The sequence below is a fragment of the Cnephaeus nilssonii genome, assembly GCF_951640355.1.
Source record: "Cnephaeus nilssonii genome assembly, chromosome: 17".
Classification (NCBI taxonomy): Eukaryota; Metazoa; Chordata; class Mammalia; order Chiroptera; family Vespertilionidae; genus Cnephaeus; species Cnephaeus nilssonii.
The window spans coordinates 10,457,332-10,473,578 of NC_137088.1; the positions used below are offsets into that span (position 1 = coordinate 10,457,332).

The following is a 16,247-nucleotide window of genomic DNA, read 5'->3' on the forward strand; positions in this document are numbered from 1 at the left end:
ACCAAGGTCCATGCCCTTGACCGGAATCGAACCTGGGACCTTTCAGTCCGCAGGCTGACGCTCTATCCACTGAGCCAAACTGGTTTTGGCGAAAATTACTCTTCATTTTTCAGTAATTTCATTTTCTTTTCAAGTCTTCTACCACGACTCCCAAATTTGTTAGCTACAAGAGCAAATTGTGAATATTAGTTACTGTGAATCATTCCTAACTTTGAATTTTTTTCAATGTTGATGAGTTCCCCAATCGTCTCCTGTTGTAGGGGTTCTTAACTTGGTATGTGAATAGGCTTGGGGCATGAAGCCATAAAATCTCACACAAAATTTTGAATATATATATATATATATATATATATATATATATATATATATGAATATGAAATGCCCATGTGTATTTTTAGCATCAGATACTCAAAGGACTGTGTGATCCCTAAAGGGTTAAGAACTACTGTCTAGTTATTGCTAAGACAGCAACTTTTATAAGAAAATCCCTTCTATAGCAGCATTTTAGAGTACAACCGGAATTAAAATAATTATGACTATATTGACCTATAAGTTTAAAACTTTGTCATACTTCTCCTTGTGGTATTTTAGAAAAGAGAGAAAAAAGATGTTTGATTACTTGGGAATAGAATCTGTAAAGTATCTTCTGCATGTAACTGGATTAATATTACTAATGGTGCGTTGAGAATGTTTTGTGTGAATAAAAGAAATCACTTTTGCTTGCAAATTTTCTATGGAAATAATAGTTTAATTTCTTCTTTTAATTATGTATTATAGTTCTAAAATTAAATTGCCTAAGATTTTAATATCTTAGGGCAGACCAAAACATTATAAGCAAAAAGCCTATATTAAAAGTTAAATATTTGATTCCCATATTCAGAGGCCATGAAGATAAACATAGTTTCATCTCTGTGAAACGTGTGCAGTTCAGGCAGTGAGTGTGCTAGATTTTCATGGAAGGGGGAACAGTTTGGGTTAGAGGCTTAGATGCAGGTGGCAGCTAACCCAAGTTTTGAATGATAGCTCAGACTTGGGCATGCAGAGAAGATGGGGTTTAGTTTCAGACAGGAATAATTTATCACTTCTAACCTCTTCTGACACTTGCTTTTACTCCTTTCAAACTGATATTTCATCTCATTTTTTATCTTATTCTAGTCTCTCTAGCTACTTTCTGTCAATGAACCTATAATAGAAGTTGGCATGTGATACAGTATGAAACATAAATTACTAATAAATTTATAATAAAAATAAATAATGTATGTACAAACAATAGGATTGTCAGTTATTAAAAGGAGAATCTTCCCATATGAAAAAATTTCTAATTATAATCCTTTTTTTGTGTGCGGGGGTGGGATGTTGAAATGTGAAAAGGGAAAGCAAGGGCATGAGGCTCAGGAATGAAGCTTACTTTGAGTGTTCTGTATGTGAACATTGTCCTAATGTTTTTACCTATAATTTCATTTCACATCTTTAGTGGGATGTGCTTCTTAGAGGTAGGTTTTTAAAAAGTGCTCTTGTGTGGTAGGTGGAATGAAAAGAAAGGACAGAATAAAACGAAGGCTGAACATTAAACCATGTATGTCACGCTAGTATCCCAAATAATATTGGGAGGGGGCATGTAGAATTAATTCGCCTTTGTAGCACAGGCTCTTTAAACTAACCAAGCTAACTAGCCTAGAACTAGTCACCACTTAATAAACTGTATCTCTTCTGCTGGGCTAATGCATATGCCCCCAAAACTTTTGTGGTATCTCCTGATAGTTGAAGAAAGGGAAGAATTTTGCTTGGCTTCTTACAGATTACCTGTGTCTATTATATAACAGAAATGTAAATCATTGATGAATTTTCCTAAAGATCAGAATATCCCATTGGATATTGACTTATTGAATCATATGTTGCTTATAAATGGACTTCTGAACAGATTTGATCAAATGTGTCAAATCTGCAGATGACAGACAGGAGATTTTTGCAATTATACTCGAAGTCATGACTAAAATAAGGCATTAACTGTGGTGTTTTAGTTGAATTCCTATTTCTGTATTTGAAATGAATCATCAGACATAGCCACATCTATTTGTTATACCTGCATAATGATCATGCTGTATGGCCACGAGGTGTTTGAGATATTGATTCATCTCTGTTATCAACTGTGACCTCATTTGGACCAATTGTGTATATACCTTAGTCAGTGCAAATCACTTTAATACTTTGGACTTTGAAAATATGAAAGATCAGAAGTTTCTTACTGTTTCAGTTGGTTAGATTCTAGGCACTAGTTATTTGATTTCACCTGATTCAGGACTTAATGCTCCAATGCTAATAACTGAATGGAAAAGTTGAGAATTACATTTAATTTAGTCAACTGTTAGGTTGTGGCCAGTTTTCTTTGCAGTCTTCATAAGGCATACCTCTTATTAACTTTATCAATTCCAAAATGTTTATCCAATTCTAATTATAAGTAGTTTTTCATATTAACAATACACAGTCAGGGGCTATTTCATTTAGCTATTCTTTTCCAGAGAAGGAAAAAAAGAAATTCTTTGCAGTGAGCAGAAAATTTTGACCCAAATCTTTTAAAAGCAATACACTGTCTACTTACTACACCTCTAACAAAGTAAACATTTCTTCTTGCCTTGCATAAACTAACATTCACAATGAAAAAAAAAATAGATAAAAAGTCTACATTTTAATGCTAAACTCAATTTCTGTTTAAGAATACTTTCTTATTTTTATCTTGGTATATTGAGCTGTCTTTGCATACATAGATTACATTCTACAAATGGTCAGACATATATAGACTTGTTAAAATAAAAACATTTCCAAGATGATCTCTACTTTCATTCCAACTGAAGCATGTGGCTGCCCCAGACTCAGCTTTTGAAACCGAGTTGTTCATACCTGCTTGCTGTAAGGAATGTGCGGCTGTGCTCTGAACTGACCTGCCTTCACCCAGTGGTTCTGATAGACAATCCTCTGTTCAGTGATTAATTCTCCATGTACTTTCTCCTTTCCCAGGAAGATTCAGAAAGGGCCAGGTATTCCCACCGGTCCAGTCATCACCGTCCTTCTCTGGTTTGTAATAACCTATAAACTTGCCTCTAGTACTTTTTCCTCACTAACTTAATGCAGTCACTCACAAACTTTTGTTTTTATTTTTATCAGGGAGTTGAGGATGCATTGTCCATTCGAAGTCTTGGCAGTCACAGGGTTGGTATTTTGTTTACACAATAGCAAAGCTTATGTGTCTGAGCTTTCTGCAGCACCATTGCTAAGCAATCTGATAATGCTCATATATTCCTTTGCCTCTTTTTCCCCTTTGCCTTTTTTTTTTTAAAGAAAATATTGGCAAAGTTCTTTCATTGGAAACTGATGCTTTCTCTCAAATTGTTGCTAAAAAATCAATGCTAAAAATCACAAATATGTTCATCTATTTTTTATAAAAGGACTTGATTTTTAAAAATTATTGCAAAATAATGAGGTTGATTTTATAGAATGACATCTGCATGGTTCTTTCAGATTTTTCTTACTTTCATATTTAAAAATTTTTTTTTCTCCTTGCTCTAAAAATCCATTAATACGTTGTCCTTGGATAGAGGATGTATCAGATGTTAAACTTGGTAAGAACAGATGCATAGGCCAAAAGGCCAAGAAGTGGTTAATATATTTTTAAAATAATTTATTAAATGATAAATATTTTGAAGTTTGGGTGACTAATTATAGTTTTATTACATGGAAAAATTGAGCTACTGATTTGAAAAATTCCTGCTTGTCATGTTTATAGAAATTGTCATGCTTCAACATTTTGATTAACATTTGGTAGTATGTCTCAAGTTTTTAACATGCATTGTTGTATATTAAGATAAATGAGAAATCGCTTGTTAAAAAGGCTTGCATATTGTGCCAAGACACTGATCTCTCTCTTAAAAGATTTGTGCTTTAAACTTCAAAGCAATTCTTTAAATGTGCACGTTGGTATACTTAACACAAAGATGTTTCATCAGTAAAATGATCTATCATATTAAGGTCCCTATTTGTTTATTTCCCCTAAGTCTAATTTTCTTCCCATCTTATATAATGTCTAAAAATATACTGTAATAAACTGAGTATGTTCCCGTATGTTAGTTATTGATGTGTTTGTATTCTTAAATAATTCTTTACTCTGGTTATATTACTTTTGGTGAGTATAATCTGTCTTTTTAGAGTAAGTCAGTAAGCCAGTTTTTGAATCAGATATTTTGGTTAATTATGAAAGTTTAGATTTATAATAATACTAGTAGCCCGTTTGCACGAAGATTCGTGCAATAGACCTTCATTCACCTGGCTGCCTGCACCAGTTTTCTGCAGGCACCGAGGACCCAGGCCTTGGCTGTGGCCACCGCCTTCTGCCTTTTTCAGGGTCGGGGCTTGGCCCTGGGCGGTGGCCTTGGGCTCGGCGGCACCCAGCATCCCTGCTACCGATGGCAGGAGCCGACCCCCAGTGGTTTCCTGCGATCGGTGCAGGCTCCCAGCTGGTGCCCAAGGCCCGGAAAGCCTCCGCCCCAGGCTTTCCTGGCCTTGGGCTCAGCGGCACCCAGCGTCCCTGCTACCGATCGCAGGAGCCGACCCCCAGTGGTTTCCTGCGACCCGTGCTGGCTCCCCGCTGGTGCCCAAGGCCGGGAAAGCCTCCGCCTCCACCACACCCCAACATCCATGCAACGGTTTCCTGGTGGGCGTGGCTTGGTTAGTGGGCGTGGCTTGGGCGTAGCGAAGGTGTGGTCAATTTGCATATTTGTCTATTATAAGGTAAGATTAACAAGCCTTTATACAAATCTAATCAGCTTCAGAATGACTTTATAGGAGAAAAACTTTAAGGTAATAAGTTCATCATCTTTCTCCCTAGATATCTATATGTGTGCACACACATACTTTGAGAAGAATCACACAGGGAGTTAGTCAACAAAAGATTAGAAGTTGAATGTCTTTTTTTTTTTTTAATATATTTTATTGATTTTTTACAGAGGAAGGGAGAGGGATAGAGAGCTAGAAACATCGATGAGAGAGAAACATCGATCAGCTGCCTCCTGCACATTCCCCACCGGGGATGTGCCCACAACCAAGATAATGCCCTTGACCAGAATCGAACCTGGGACCCTTCAGTCTGCAGGCCGATGCTCTATCCACTGAGCCAAACCGGTTTCGGCAAGAAGTTGAATGTCTTTGAGGGCTTTGAAAATAATCCCTTTTCTCTTCCTTTTTAAAAATGTCTGGCTTTTTTCTTTGCTTTCCATTATCATGTTCATAGATGAAGTTTCACACAGTTATTATCAAGCTGATTATTTATAAACTAGAGCCCGATGCATGAAGATTCATGCAAGAAGGGCCTTCCTTCCCCTGGCTGCTGGCACCACCTTCGCTCCAGCCAGCCACCTTTCTGCCTTTGCTCCTGGCCCGGAGCCGCCTTTCTGCTTTCGCTCCGGCCCGAAGCTGCCTTTCCGCCTTCCCACACTGCCCAGAGGCCCAGAGCAGCTGGGACGGTGTGGAACACCTGCGTCCCGCCCCTGGCTGCTCCGCGCCTATGTATGCAAATCAACCTGCCATCTTTGTTGGGTTAATTTGCATACTCACTCCTGATTGGCTGATGGGCATCATGAAGTTACGGTCAATTTGCATCTTTCTTTTTATTAGTGTAATTTGTATGTGTTCTTAGGGTAACTTGATTATAGTATATTAGCTTAAACCTTTGATAAAATCATCCAAATTTGACCTAATTTGGGAGCCTTTAAAATAAATCTGCAAACAAAAAAGAAATTTTAAAGTAAACTGATAGGGAATTATTTACACAGAGTGTCTATAAAGTAATGAGTTGATTTTCTTTTTATGGAAATTATATTATTAAATACATTTAAGTTATAACTAGAACTATCATACTATTTTATTCATTATGGTAATTATGAAAAAATTGTTACTGCGGGAAAAGGAGTAAAGTTCCAATAAAAAAAAATTCAGTGTGCAAACTTAAATATAAATAAAAATTTTAGCCCTAGCTGGTTTGGCTCAGTGGATAGAGTGTCGGCCCATGGACTGAAGAGTCGCAGGTTTTATTCCAGTCAAGGGCGTGTACCTAGGTTGCAGGCTCCATCCCTAGCCCTGGTCAGGGTGCATGCAGGAGGCAACCAGTCGATGTGTCTCTCTCTGTCTCTCCCCCCCTTCCACTCTCTCTAAAAATCGATGGAAAAATATCCTTGGGTGAGAATTAATAAAACATAATAATAAATAAAAATAAAAATTTAGACTGTAGGAGAGTCTAGTACTATACTGTTTGTGTGTACATTCAGCACTTTTTCTTTTTTAATTTCAGAGAGGAAGGGAGAGCGAGAGAGCTAGAAACATCAATGATGAGAAATAATCATTGATCAGCTGCCTTCTGCAGGCACCCTACTGGGGATCCACCCCTAACCTGGGCATGTGCCCTTGACTGAAATCGAACCCAGGACCCTTCAGTCCGCAAGCTGATGCTCTATCCACTTAGCCAGACCAGCCAGGGCATCAGCACATTTTAAATATTACACAATAAGTCTGAAAGCTCACTAATAACATTGTTTAAAAGATATAATTAGGATTAGTTTTTTCCTTTTAACTAGATAATATTGAGAGGTCTAAGTTTTCATCAGATTATTTGCTTTTTAAATTATCTTTACCATCTACATTAAGCTGAATGAGTGGACAAATTTTATTCTCTGTAAAAGTAAATGTGATGGCCTAAAGTACTGACCTAAATTTTATTGGAGTTTGCTTACATTTTTGGGTTTTGGTATTTCTCTGCCTATCTTTTAAAAAATACTTTTCTTATGAGCCGTGTATTTAAATGTCTAACACTTTTGGACTTTGTATTTGATATATGAATGTTAGAAGTACTGGGATGTGAAGCAGATGTGGTTATGTTGTATTCTTAGAACTTTGATGTTTCCTATTGTACAATTAACTTTCAATCACTACCTTCTTGAGAGGTGGCCTGCCAGAAGCTGTTCGGGCTGGAAATGGTGTCAATGCTATAAGTGTTCAGTATAAAAATAAAAAGAGCAAACCTAGTTCAAAACTGTGAGTGGTAGGTTTAAGGGAGGGAGGATTAAATGAAAGCTTTGAGTTTAGAATTGAAACAGTTTGTTGCTTTAAAAAACAATCTGCCTTAAAAAGCATCTTGGTCATTGCTTTATATACTGAAATACTGTAAGGTAGACATCCAAAATTAGAAAATGAGGCGATCTTGCATCAGAGCAGTAGGGATACATGGGTATTTCTCACTGTGGAGATTTTTACTGTTGTATGTATTAGTTCCTGGTTATGTGTCAATGACCTCAGTATAATTTTAATACTCCTGCAATTTGTGTTTTTTTCATTTACTATTACACTGTTTAATTCCTTTGAAGAGCCCATCGAAGGACATAACTGGGACCCATTGGAGCAGAGCCAGTATACCCAAAAGGAAAGACATCATGGTGTGTAGTCCAGAAAAATGTGCAGTGTTAGTATTATGCATTCACTGTTTACTCTCAGAGTTCTGGGGGCTTGAGTAAAGGTACATTCTTATAGAAATTGACACTTACTGAACTTCGTTTCTACGGTATTTTGCTATACTTTCTTTTGATCTTTTTTTTTTTTCCCCCCAAAATGAAAACCTTCAGACAAATATTGCAAGTTAAAAAATACTTTTTATGATAGCTTACAATAGCAGATTTGGAACATTTTAGCTAGACCTTCATATTTTCAGTTTTCCCTCCTTTGTGAAATATTATGTTTTTAAGCAATATAAATACAAACTGTCACTTATTAGGGGGATTCTTGTTTTACCCAGTTGTTCTTATAGCAATTAGGGAGTCCAAATTATGGATTTCCCTACCAGATATATTCAGCAATCTCTTTAAACCAGCTGAATGAACTCTGCATTATATTTTGGAAAGGGAAAATTGAAATATGTTCATTTCAATTCAGCTTGTTAAGTTCTATGCCTTTGGAAAATGCCATTGGTGCTATAGAGAGAATGAGAAGAAATAAGACATGACTGTTCTCTTCAGCGAACTTAATCTGGTTGGGAGGATGGAATCGTTTATATGCTAGGATGTGTGGCTTAAGTAATACATATTTTGGTCATGGTATTTTTTAAAACCAAAAGGATATTTTGTTGACTGAGAAGAGAAATGACATTTCTTTTGAGAAGGAACTTTATTTTTAGGGATATGTCACCATACAGTGACATTTTACTATTGTACATCATTTACTAAGTGCACACCTTTATCCTAGCCTATGTGGCTCAGTGGTTGAGCATTGACCTATGAACCAGGAGGTCACGGTTCAATTTCCAGTCAGGGCACATGCCCAGGTTGCTGGCTTGATCCCCAGTAGGAGGCATGCAGGAGGCAACTGATCAATGATTCTCTATCATTGTTGATGCTTCTATCTCTCCCTCTCCCTTCCTCTCTGAAATTAATTAAACACACACACATACACACACACATTAAATGCACACCTTTAGACATTTTAGAAAATTTTGGATAAATAAGGTTTTTCACGTATGTAATAACACTTTATTGCTTGCCTTCTGTGTTAGTTTCAGAGTAATATAAGAAAAACATTGCAAATGCAGATATTTTATTCTAATACTTTTTGGTATTTATTACAATACCATTTTCACTAAATTTATACCATAGCCTTATATTATTGAAATATATATTTTGGGAGGTTTTTTTTTTATACCTTTTTGTAAATGACCATGTCGTTGGGCATGAAGAGAGGACCTTGGTTTTGTTTGAATTTTTATTGTACTGCCTTAGAACTAGAATTTGCAATTTGGTCTTCTACAGTATTTCAAACTTTTTCAAATTGCAGCCTCTACAACAAGAAATACACTTTACACCGTGATCCAGTATACACATGCAGATATGTGCCTGTGTGTTTGTATATTATATAAGTATACAAAGTATATTATTGAAAATCTGCAAAATGATATTCTTACTGTGCACGATAAACTCTGTTTTCTATTTCATTTTTAAAAAATGCTGGTTGAACCCATAAATTGATTTCATGACCCACTAATTAGTTGCAGCCTACACTTAGAAAAACATTACTTTAGATCAGTTTTCAATATTGTTCCCTAGAATCCTAACTGGGTAGAAGAGTTGCAAAAGAAAGATATTTTATTGATTGATTGATTTCATAGAGGAAGGGAGAGGGAGAGATAGAAACATCAATGATGAAAGAGAATCATTGATCAGCTGCCTCCTGCACGTCCCACACTGAGGTTCGAGCTCGCAACCCAGGCAAGTACACTGACAAGGAATCGAACTGTGACCTTCTGGTTCATAGGTCAGTGTTCAACCACTGAGGCATGCTGGCCGGAATAAAGATATATTTACCAAAGTACCTGAGGAACTTACTGCTTTTTTTTTATGCATTGTTGTTCTGGGTAAGATTGCTTAAAAAATATAAACTAGAATGCTTAACAAATGAATGGTAGGAAACCACAAATCTAATTTTTTTGGATTTCAAATGTAGTGGTACTCACATTATCTTCTTTTCTTTTTTTAAAAAATCCTCATCCAAGGGTATGTTTTTATTGATTTGAGAGAGAGAGAGGAAAGGGGAAAGAGAGAGAGAGAGAGAAACATCGAAAGGTTGCCTCCCCTATTCGCCCTACTGGGGATAGAACCTCCAAGCTCTAGGTACGGGCCCTGACTGAGAGTGGAGCCCACAACCTTGTGGTGTATGGACGACACTCCTACCAACTGAGCCACCTGGCCAGGACATCTTATTTCCTTATAGATTCTACATGAAATATGGTTTTCTGATCTTACAAATTTTATATATTTTTCTTTGGTTTATATTTAATGCCACAATTGTATGTATACTGTGCATTCCATGCTGTGCACGGACCAGCTTTCTAGTTTGGTTCAGCGTTTTTAATAGGGAAGGTTCTTGAGGAGGAAATTTTTCAGGAGTGTGTTCATGAGCAGGTCCAGGGGAATTCCCCTTATTTTGATGCTGCCATTGTTTTCTGTAAGCTTGATTAGTGATATGCTCTTGCCTCATTGCCTGTCCATGCCTTGTTTTTGCCTTGTTCAAACGATGGGAAATGATGGTAACAGTCACAATGATACAAAGTAAAACATCTTTTGACTCCAGAATGCTTAATTTCTGCATTTAAAGCCTTCCTTACTGATTATGAACTCTCTATTTGAAAGAGAACATGCAACTTTACATATAATGTAGCAATAACTTATACTAGGAAAGAGTTTGTGGGGGACTATTCTTTAATTCACATTTAATAGCCTTTATGTTTAATAATTTTGGAGTTTTAATAACTTGCAAATGTTAATTTTTCCCCTTTTTATAATTCTGATTTTGGAAATGCAACTTTCATCTTTTTCTGAAATCCAGTATGATCCTCTCAAGGACAGATCGTCCAGACTTTCATCATTAGTATGTAGTGCATGACTTTTTGTTAAATGTAGTTTTACTTTATAAACCCCTAATGATGCTAATAATGGATTGTGACTAACTTTCACAGGTTTGTTATGATGTTTGGGGGGAAACATATGACTCACAAAGCAATGTTGGCATACTTAAGATTTGAATATTTTTCTTTTAGAATTTTAAAATTAGATAAAAATTATTTGCTTCCCTCTTCAATACTATGATTGGTAGTAATATATTTTCTTAAGATGATGGACTATTCAGCTGGCACGTGCTCATTACCCTAGTAGGCATGTCCTAGCAGGGTTTGGATAGACGCTGAGCTGTGGCAGCACAGGCTTCACTGTGCTTAATGCTAGGTGTCACAGCTAGCAGGTGACAGAAAATGTCCAGCGGTGACAGGTGACTCCTGAAACATCAGTTATGTCCACTAATTTTTTCTTGATTTGGTTTGTTTTTTATGGCATGTCATTTTAGCTAAGTATAGCATGTTTTTATTTGGTTAATATTAGGTCAATAGATTGTCTGAGTTTCTAAATATGTAAGACAGCTTTTAAAATGTCCAAGGAATTGTACGAAAGGGAAGGTACACATTACTGATTCGTTACCTAGCTGTGCATGTCAGTAGGTTTGCCTAGACAGACTGTTGGTAGGTAGGACACTTTAGCTGCACTTCCTCATTTCCGGCGAGCAGTACATACCTAGATTGGATTTCTTGTCTACAAATTGACCTGTTTAGTACTGTTGCTGTCCTGTATCCCACATACACCCTTGGCTCTATACTCCTAGAGGAAGTTCTGTATCAAGACGGTACTATCTTCAAAGGACTCACAGAAGGTTATTATCTAATAATGCTGCTACTCGGGACAGCCATACCATCTGGCTCTGTACTCTTGGGCAGTACATGCTGTGGGACCACTCACTAGGGTTAAGAGTACTATCTGGGGCAATGCAATATCATGCCCTTTGTTATCTCAGTCTTGTTTTTGTTGGTCCAAAGAACGATTCTAGTCACCTATACCTTCATAAAGAAGATAGAAGGACTCAAATGAGGTGTGGGGTGAAGGTCCTCACAAACATCCTGCCTGGCTTGGAGTCTTAATTAAGTTTTTGTTTTTGCTTTTTGGCTAGGCACTGAGCTGGATGGCCTGGGGTATGGGAGGGGAAATGCCGATGTGTAGAGAGGTGGTATACCTTAGCCAGTCAAGTGCAGTGGATCACTTACTAACAGATGGAATTGCATGTAGATTACTCTGTATCTCATATGGACCCTTCTGTCTGTAATGTCATTAAATTATTTTTCAAAATTCACTGTATGATCATTAATCTTCAAATATTTAACTTAAAAATGTACTTCCAGAATCATTCTTACAGTCACTCTTATGGAATGAAGAAGAGAGCTTCTGGTTCCCATAAAGACCCACTGGTTAGTTCTGTTTTGTCTCCTATCGCAGTATGTTGTACTGCTGTAAAATTCACTGCTTACTTTTAGGAAACTTAAGAATTATGACTGCTTTGGTGTGCTCCTAAGGCATCATTGAAATTTGATAGTCTACTGAAGCATGGTTTATCAGAACCTTATTTAAAAATAAATTTGTTTTAATTTATAAAAAGTAATATTAAGTTAATATATGTTAACCCCAGGGACTAGAGTTAGGAAGGTGTTCATCACAAGAAGTTCATTAACAGCATATTTTCATTTATGATCTGTCCTTTGGAATATACCTCAAGAATAGGTTTAGTGAGATTCTTATCCTTATTTTAGAAATTTAAATTGATTTAGTTGTACTATAGGCAGTACCAAACTCACAAATAGGTTTCATTCTGAAAGTTCATTAGTAGGTCAGGTTTTGGGAAGTTTGAATGAATTTTCTGGTAGAAACATTAAGGCATGTGGTGGCAGAGTTCCCATGCTGTCTTGCAGAAAACTCTTTTAACTTACAATATAATTCAATTGCATAACTGATAGTGCTCTCCATTCCAGCCACATTGTTGAGCAACATTTCTGTGTGTGGGGGGCGCAGGGAGGGGGTACCCAGAATGCCCATTTGGGGTGCTAGGAACACCTCTTTCCTGTTAGGCTGCACAGTACTGCTGGAGGAAGTGTAGTTCCAAGCTCCCTGCTCTGACCATTGCTAGGGTGGAGAGAGGGTCAGGAGACCTGGGCTGGCAGAAAGGGGGAGGGAGGAAAGAATTTAATGGAGAGGACTTCAGTGAGAAGCCCTGGAGCAGTGGTCGGCAAACTCATTAGTCAACAGAGCCAAATATCAACAGGACAACGATTGAAATTTCTTTTGAGAGCCAAATTTTTTAAACTTCTTCTAACGCCACTTCTTCAAAATAGACTCGCCCAGGCCGTGGTATTTTGTGGAAGAGCCACACTCAAGGGGCCAAAGAGCCGCATGTGGCTCGCGAGCCGCAGTTGGCCGACCACGGCCCTGGAGGGTGGAGTATTGGGAGCTCTGAGGAGGGGTGAGTCATGGGGCCTCCTTGAGGGTGCGGTACAGGAAGGTAGGGTCAGGAGTGGCAGGGGTGGGGAAGGAGTCAGGGATTGCCTAAATTTCCTTAACCTTGGACAAAAACGATGGCTGGAGAAGTTAGAAAGAGATTTTTCTCCCTTTCAAGTCACCACAATACATAAAATTACTCTTTTGTATAGTGTATTGAAAATGAACCACCGTAGATGTTTTAGACCAAACCATATTTAGTGTGCTCTCTTTCTCCCTGGTAATTTAATTTGATCAGTTTATTTTGACAAATAATGGGACTAGGAGAAGCTTGGAAAAAATTACTGTTTAATAATACCTGTGTCATTGCCAAGTGGACTTAAAAAGTGGTAATTATTCAGTTATCCTGGGTTTTTCAAGGACATTCCTGAGTATGACATGAAAATATATCACTTATTATTTCCATTCAGTTTTGCCTGCGGGTTTATAATCTTGTTTTTACAGTAAAAATGAGTAAGTACTTGGTTTGCAAACAGTTAACCTTAACTCGTGGTTTTGGAGATATAGGGGTTGGCAATATCAGATTTTGCCTTAGTATGTTGTTAAATTAACAACATTTAACTTAAGAAAAATGTGTTTAATTTGGTTTTTGCAGAGCGGCCTCTACTTTGACCAGAGAAACTATAGCAGTCTTAGACATAGCAAACCCAGCTCTGCCTACTACACTCGGGTTTGTCCAGTTTTTTGTCTTCATGTGTTTTATCCAACTTTAACACATTTGTAATCTTCTATTTTGCATTTTGACTAGTTAAAACTAACCTGTGAATGGTTGTGTGTATACTAGTTTGTGGTAACTGAATTCATATAGTCTGTGTGAGTGTAAATTTAAACTGTGGGAACTATTGAATCACCATGCTTGCAAATGAGTACCATTTCCCCCCAATTTTTTCTAATGAAAAATATTTAACACACAAAACAGTTCACAGAATTATGTAGTAACCACTTAGTAACTACCATTTAGATTCTACAATTAACATTTTACTCTATTTCCTTTATCATATAATTATCTCACTGTCCTTCTATTCATCCATCCATTAATTCAGTTTTTTTGGGGATGAATTTCAGAATAAGTTGTAGGCATCACTACACATGGATGCCCTATTAGTAAAAGCTTACATGTGAAAATTTACACTATAAATGGGATGGGAAGAATGTGATTATTTGTTCAATGTTAGAATCTTTGTTTTGTTTTTCAAAGCACTTGGCCCATAATACATTTAAAACACCTCAAATACACGGCACACAGTACATTTAAAATACTTCAATTGTCCAAGCCTGCACCACAACTTAGATACTCCTATTTTCTATGTCTGTTTAGGTTTGGTATAAAAGAACTGAAAATTGTGTCTTCAAATGACATCTGGAAAAGAGAGATTTAATTCCTTTTTAAGAAATGCTGTGCCTTGGTAGTGTATAGAATCATTGTGACCAGTACACTTAACTGATTAAACTAAGGCACTTTGTCCATGGCTTGTTTTGAAATACAGATTTTCCTAATCTTTTCCAAACACTTGGAAAAGAGTGTTTATAGCGATAACTCAGAGCTCATTTTTCTGGTTCCCCAATAAAAAGGCTAAGGCCATTTGGAGTGTGTCATGAGATTACTGAAAATATCCCAGGAGCTGCTGGTGGCTGAAATGTGGCCAGTTTGCCACACGCCCTGTGCCATGGCCCTCATTTCCTGAGACTTTTCTTAGTGTGCTTTCCCATCTCCTAGCATTAATGTTCAGAGACCAATGAGACTTAAACACATTCATAGACAACTATTCCCAGTGTTTTTCTTTCTTATCCCTTAAAATTCCTATTTAAAAAGATTACTAATGATTACATTTTTCTCACTTTATGCATTACTTAAGTACTTCAAGCACTCAGGAGTTGCTAATGAATTATGGAGTATGACATAAACAAAAGTTTTCTGCTCTCAAGATGGTGAGAGCAATTCATTCTCTCTCTGTTTCTGTATAAGGCTTCAACCTTAATTATTTTGTTTGTTTTGTTTTTGTTTCTTAGCAGTCTTCTTCCCTGTACAGTGACCCTCTGGCGACGTCTAAGAGTACCAGGGTTAGTACTTTCTGAGGAGTGTGTTGTCTTCAAAGCTACCAGCTGCTTTTCTTTGGGTTAAATCATGTGCTTTTTTCATAGGCCTCCCCTATTGCAAATTCTGGTCTGCTGAAAAGTGCCAGTCTGGTTTGTATCTTCCTCTTCCAACCTGTGTATTCCTGGTAGGGCCGCTGCCATAGTGCTGGCTCTGGCTTGACATCTTTCATCCAAAATAGTGAAGGACACATGGCTTTAACGTTATGTATACTGCAGAATGTGCAGCTTGTGCTTAAAATACAAAACTTTAGGGGAGTGAAAATAAGCATATTCTCTTCACAATGGTAGATACTGCTGGTTTTAGTAGGTTCTTGCTTAGGATTGGTTTCCTGTTGAGAAGATAGATTTGCATGAGCCCATTACATTTGCCTACTTTTGTGAGATGGCTGTCCATGCTTGGGATGTCATATTTCTCTTTGGGACAGCTATGGTCTTGGCCACATTAATACTAGGTTCTAATAAAGCAAGCTGACTAAAAAGCAAAACAATAGCTCTTTGTAATATGCGAGCTATGAGTTGGTTGTTTTCAAGCTGTTGTTTGTTGTGTTATGGCCTGTTCTAGTGGGCTGGGAACCTGAGGCTTTATAACTTAATTTTATTGTGACGGGGCAAAATGCTTTGGATCTCACCTTTTCTGCTCTATTTCCTCTTTTGAAAGGATAAATTCATAAATGTTAGTTCTCCTAGTTTCATGTGGCCAGTTTGATTAAAGGAAATACTGTAACCAGTGTGCTTTTTAAATGAAGTGTGAGCTTGAAGTTTTAATGAGACTGATGCAGGAATTTATGCATGTAAATGAATGTTATCACCTTCACAGGCTTCACCTTGGGAGGCTGTACACTTACACCATTCTGCAAAACGTTTTTGGAACCGAGCACTGCAGAGAAGTTAGGACATTTTGAAAATAACTTTGATGCTTAGATACATGGTATTTCCTTTCTTCTTTAGGTGTCATTGTATGATGGTGGACTATATAACCCTTATGGTTCTCGAACTGTAAGTCTTAACGGTGGGGAGGTGGTGAGGAGAGTGATGTGTAGGTGGGCACAGTTTATTTATAAAGAAAAGGTCATTTAATCTGAACTGTAATTACTCTATAAGCTGCGATCTATCAGCTAGCCAATTGTGACTCTCACCCAAGCTGTGAGAAAGTGCCTGTTGGAAATCATCTTAAAGTGTGAGGGATATAAATAGAGA

The 16,247-nt window shown here is 37.3% G+C and overlaps 1 protein-coding gene across 6 annotated transcripts in view; it reads left to right on the plus strand.

Moving 5' to 3' along the window:
* LRRFIP2 (LRR binding FLII interacting protein 2) overlaps nucleotides 1-16,247 on the plus strand; it is a 98,067-nt gene that overhangs the window by 35,716 nt on the left and 46,104 nt on the right. For 3 of the 6 annotated variants that reach the window (XM_079794983.1, XM_079794986.1, XM_079794984.1), the window contains exon 4: nucleotides 3,163-3,207. The exons of 2 other annotated variants lie outside the window; for them this stretch is intronic. In XM_079794983.1, coding sequence (XP_079651109.1) covers nucleotides 3,163-3,207 — 45 coding nt within the window. Of the gene's footprint in view, nucleotides 1-3,015; nucleotides 3,073-3,162; nucleotides 3,208-10,410; nucleotides 10,453-11,806; nucleotides 11,873-13,548; nucleotides 13,624-14,963; nucleotides 15,015-15,095; nucleotides 15,141-15,998; nucleotides 16,047-16,247 lie in introns of all 6 variants that reach the window. One more of the 6 variants, XM_079794988.1, reaches the window with a different exon arrangement.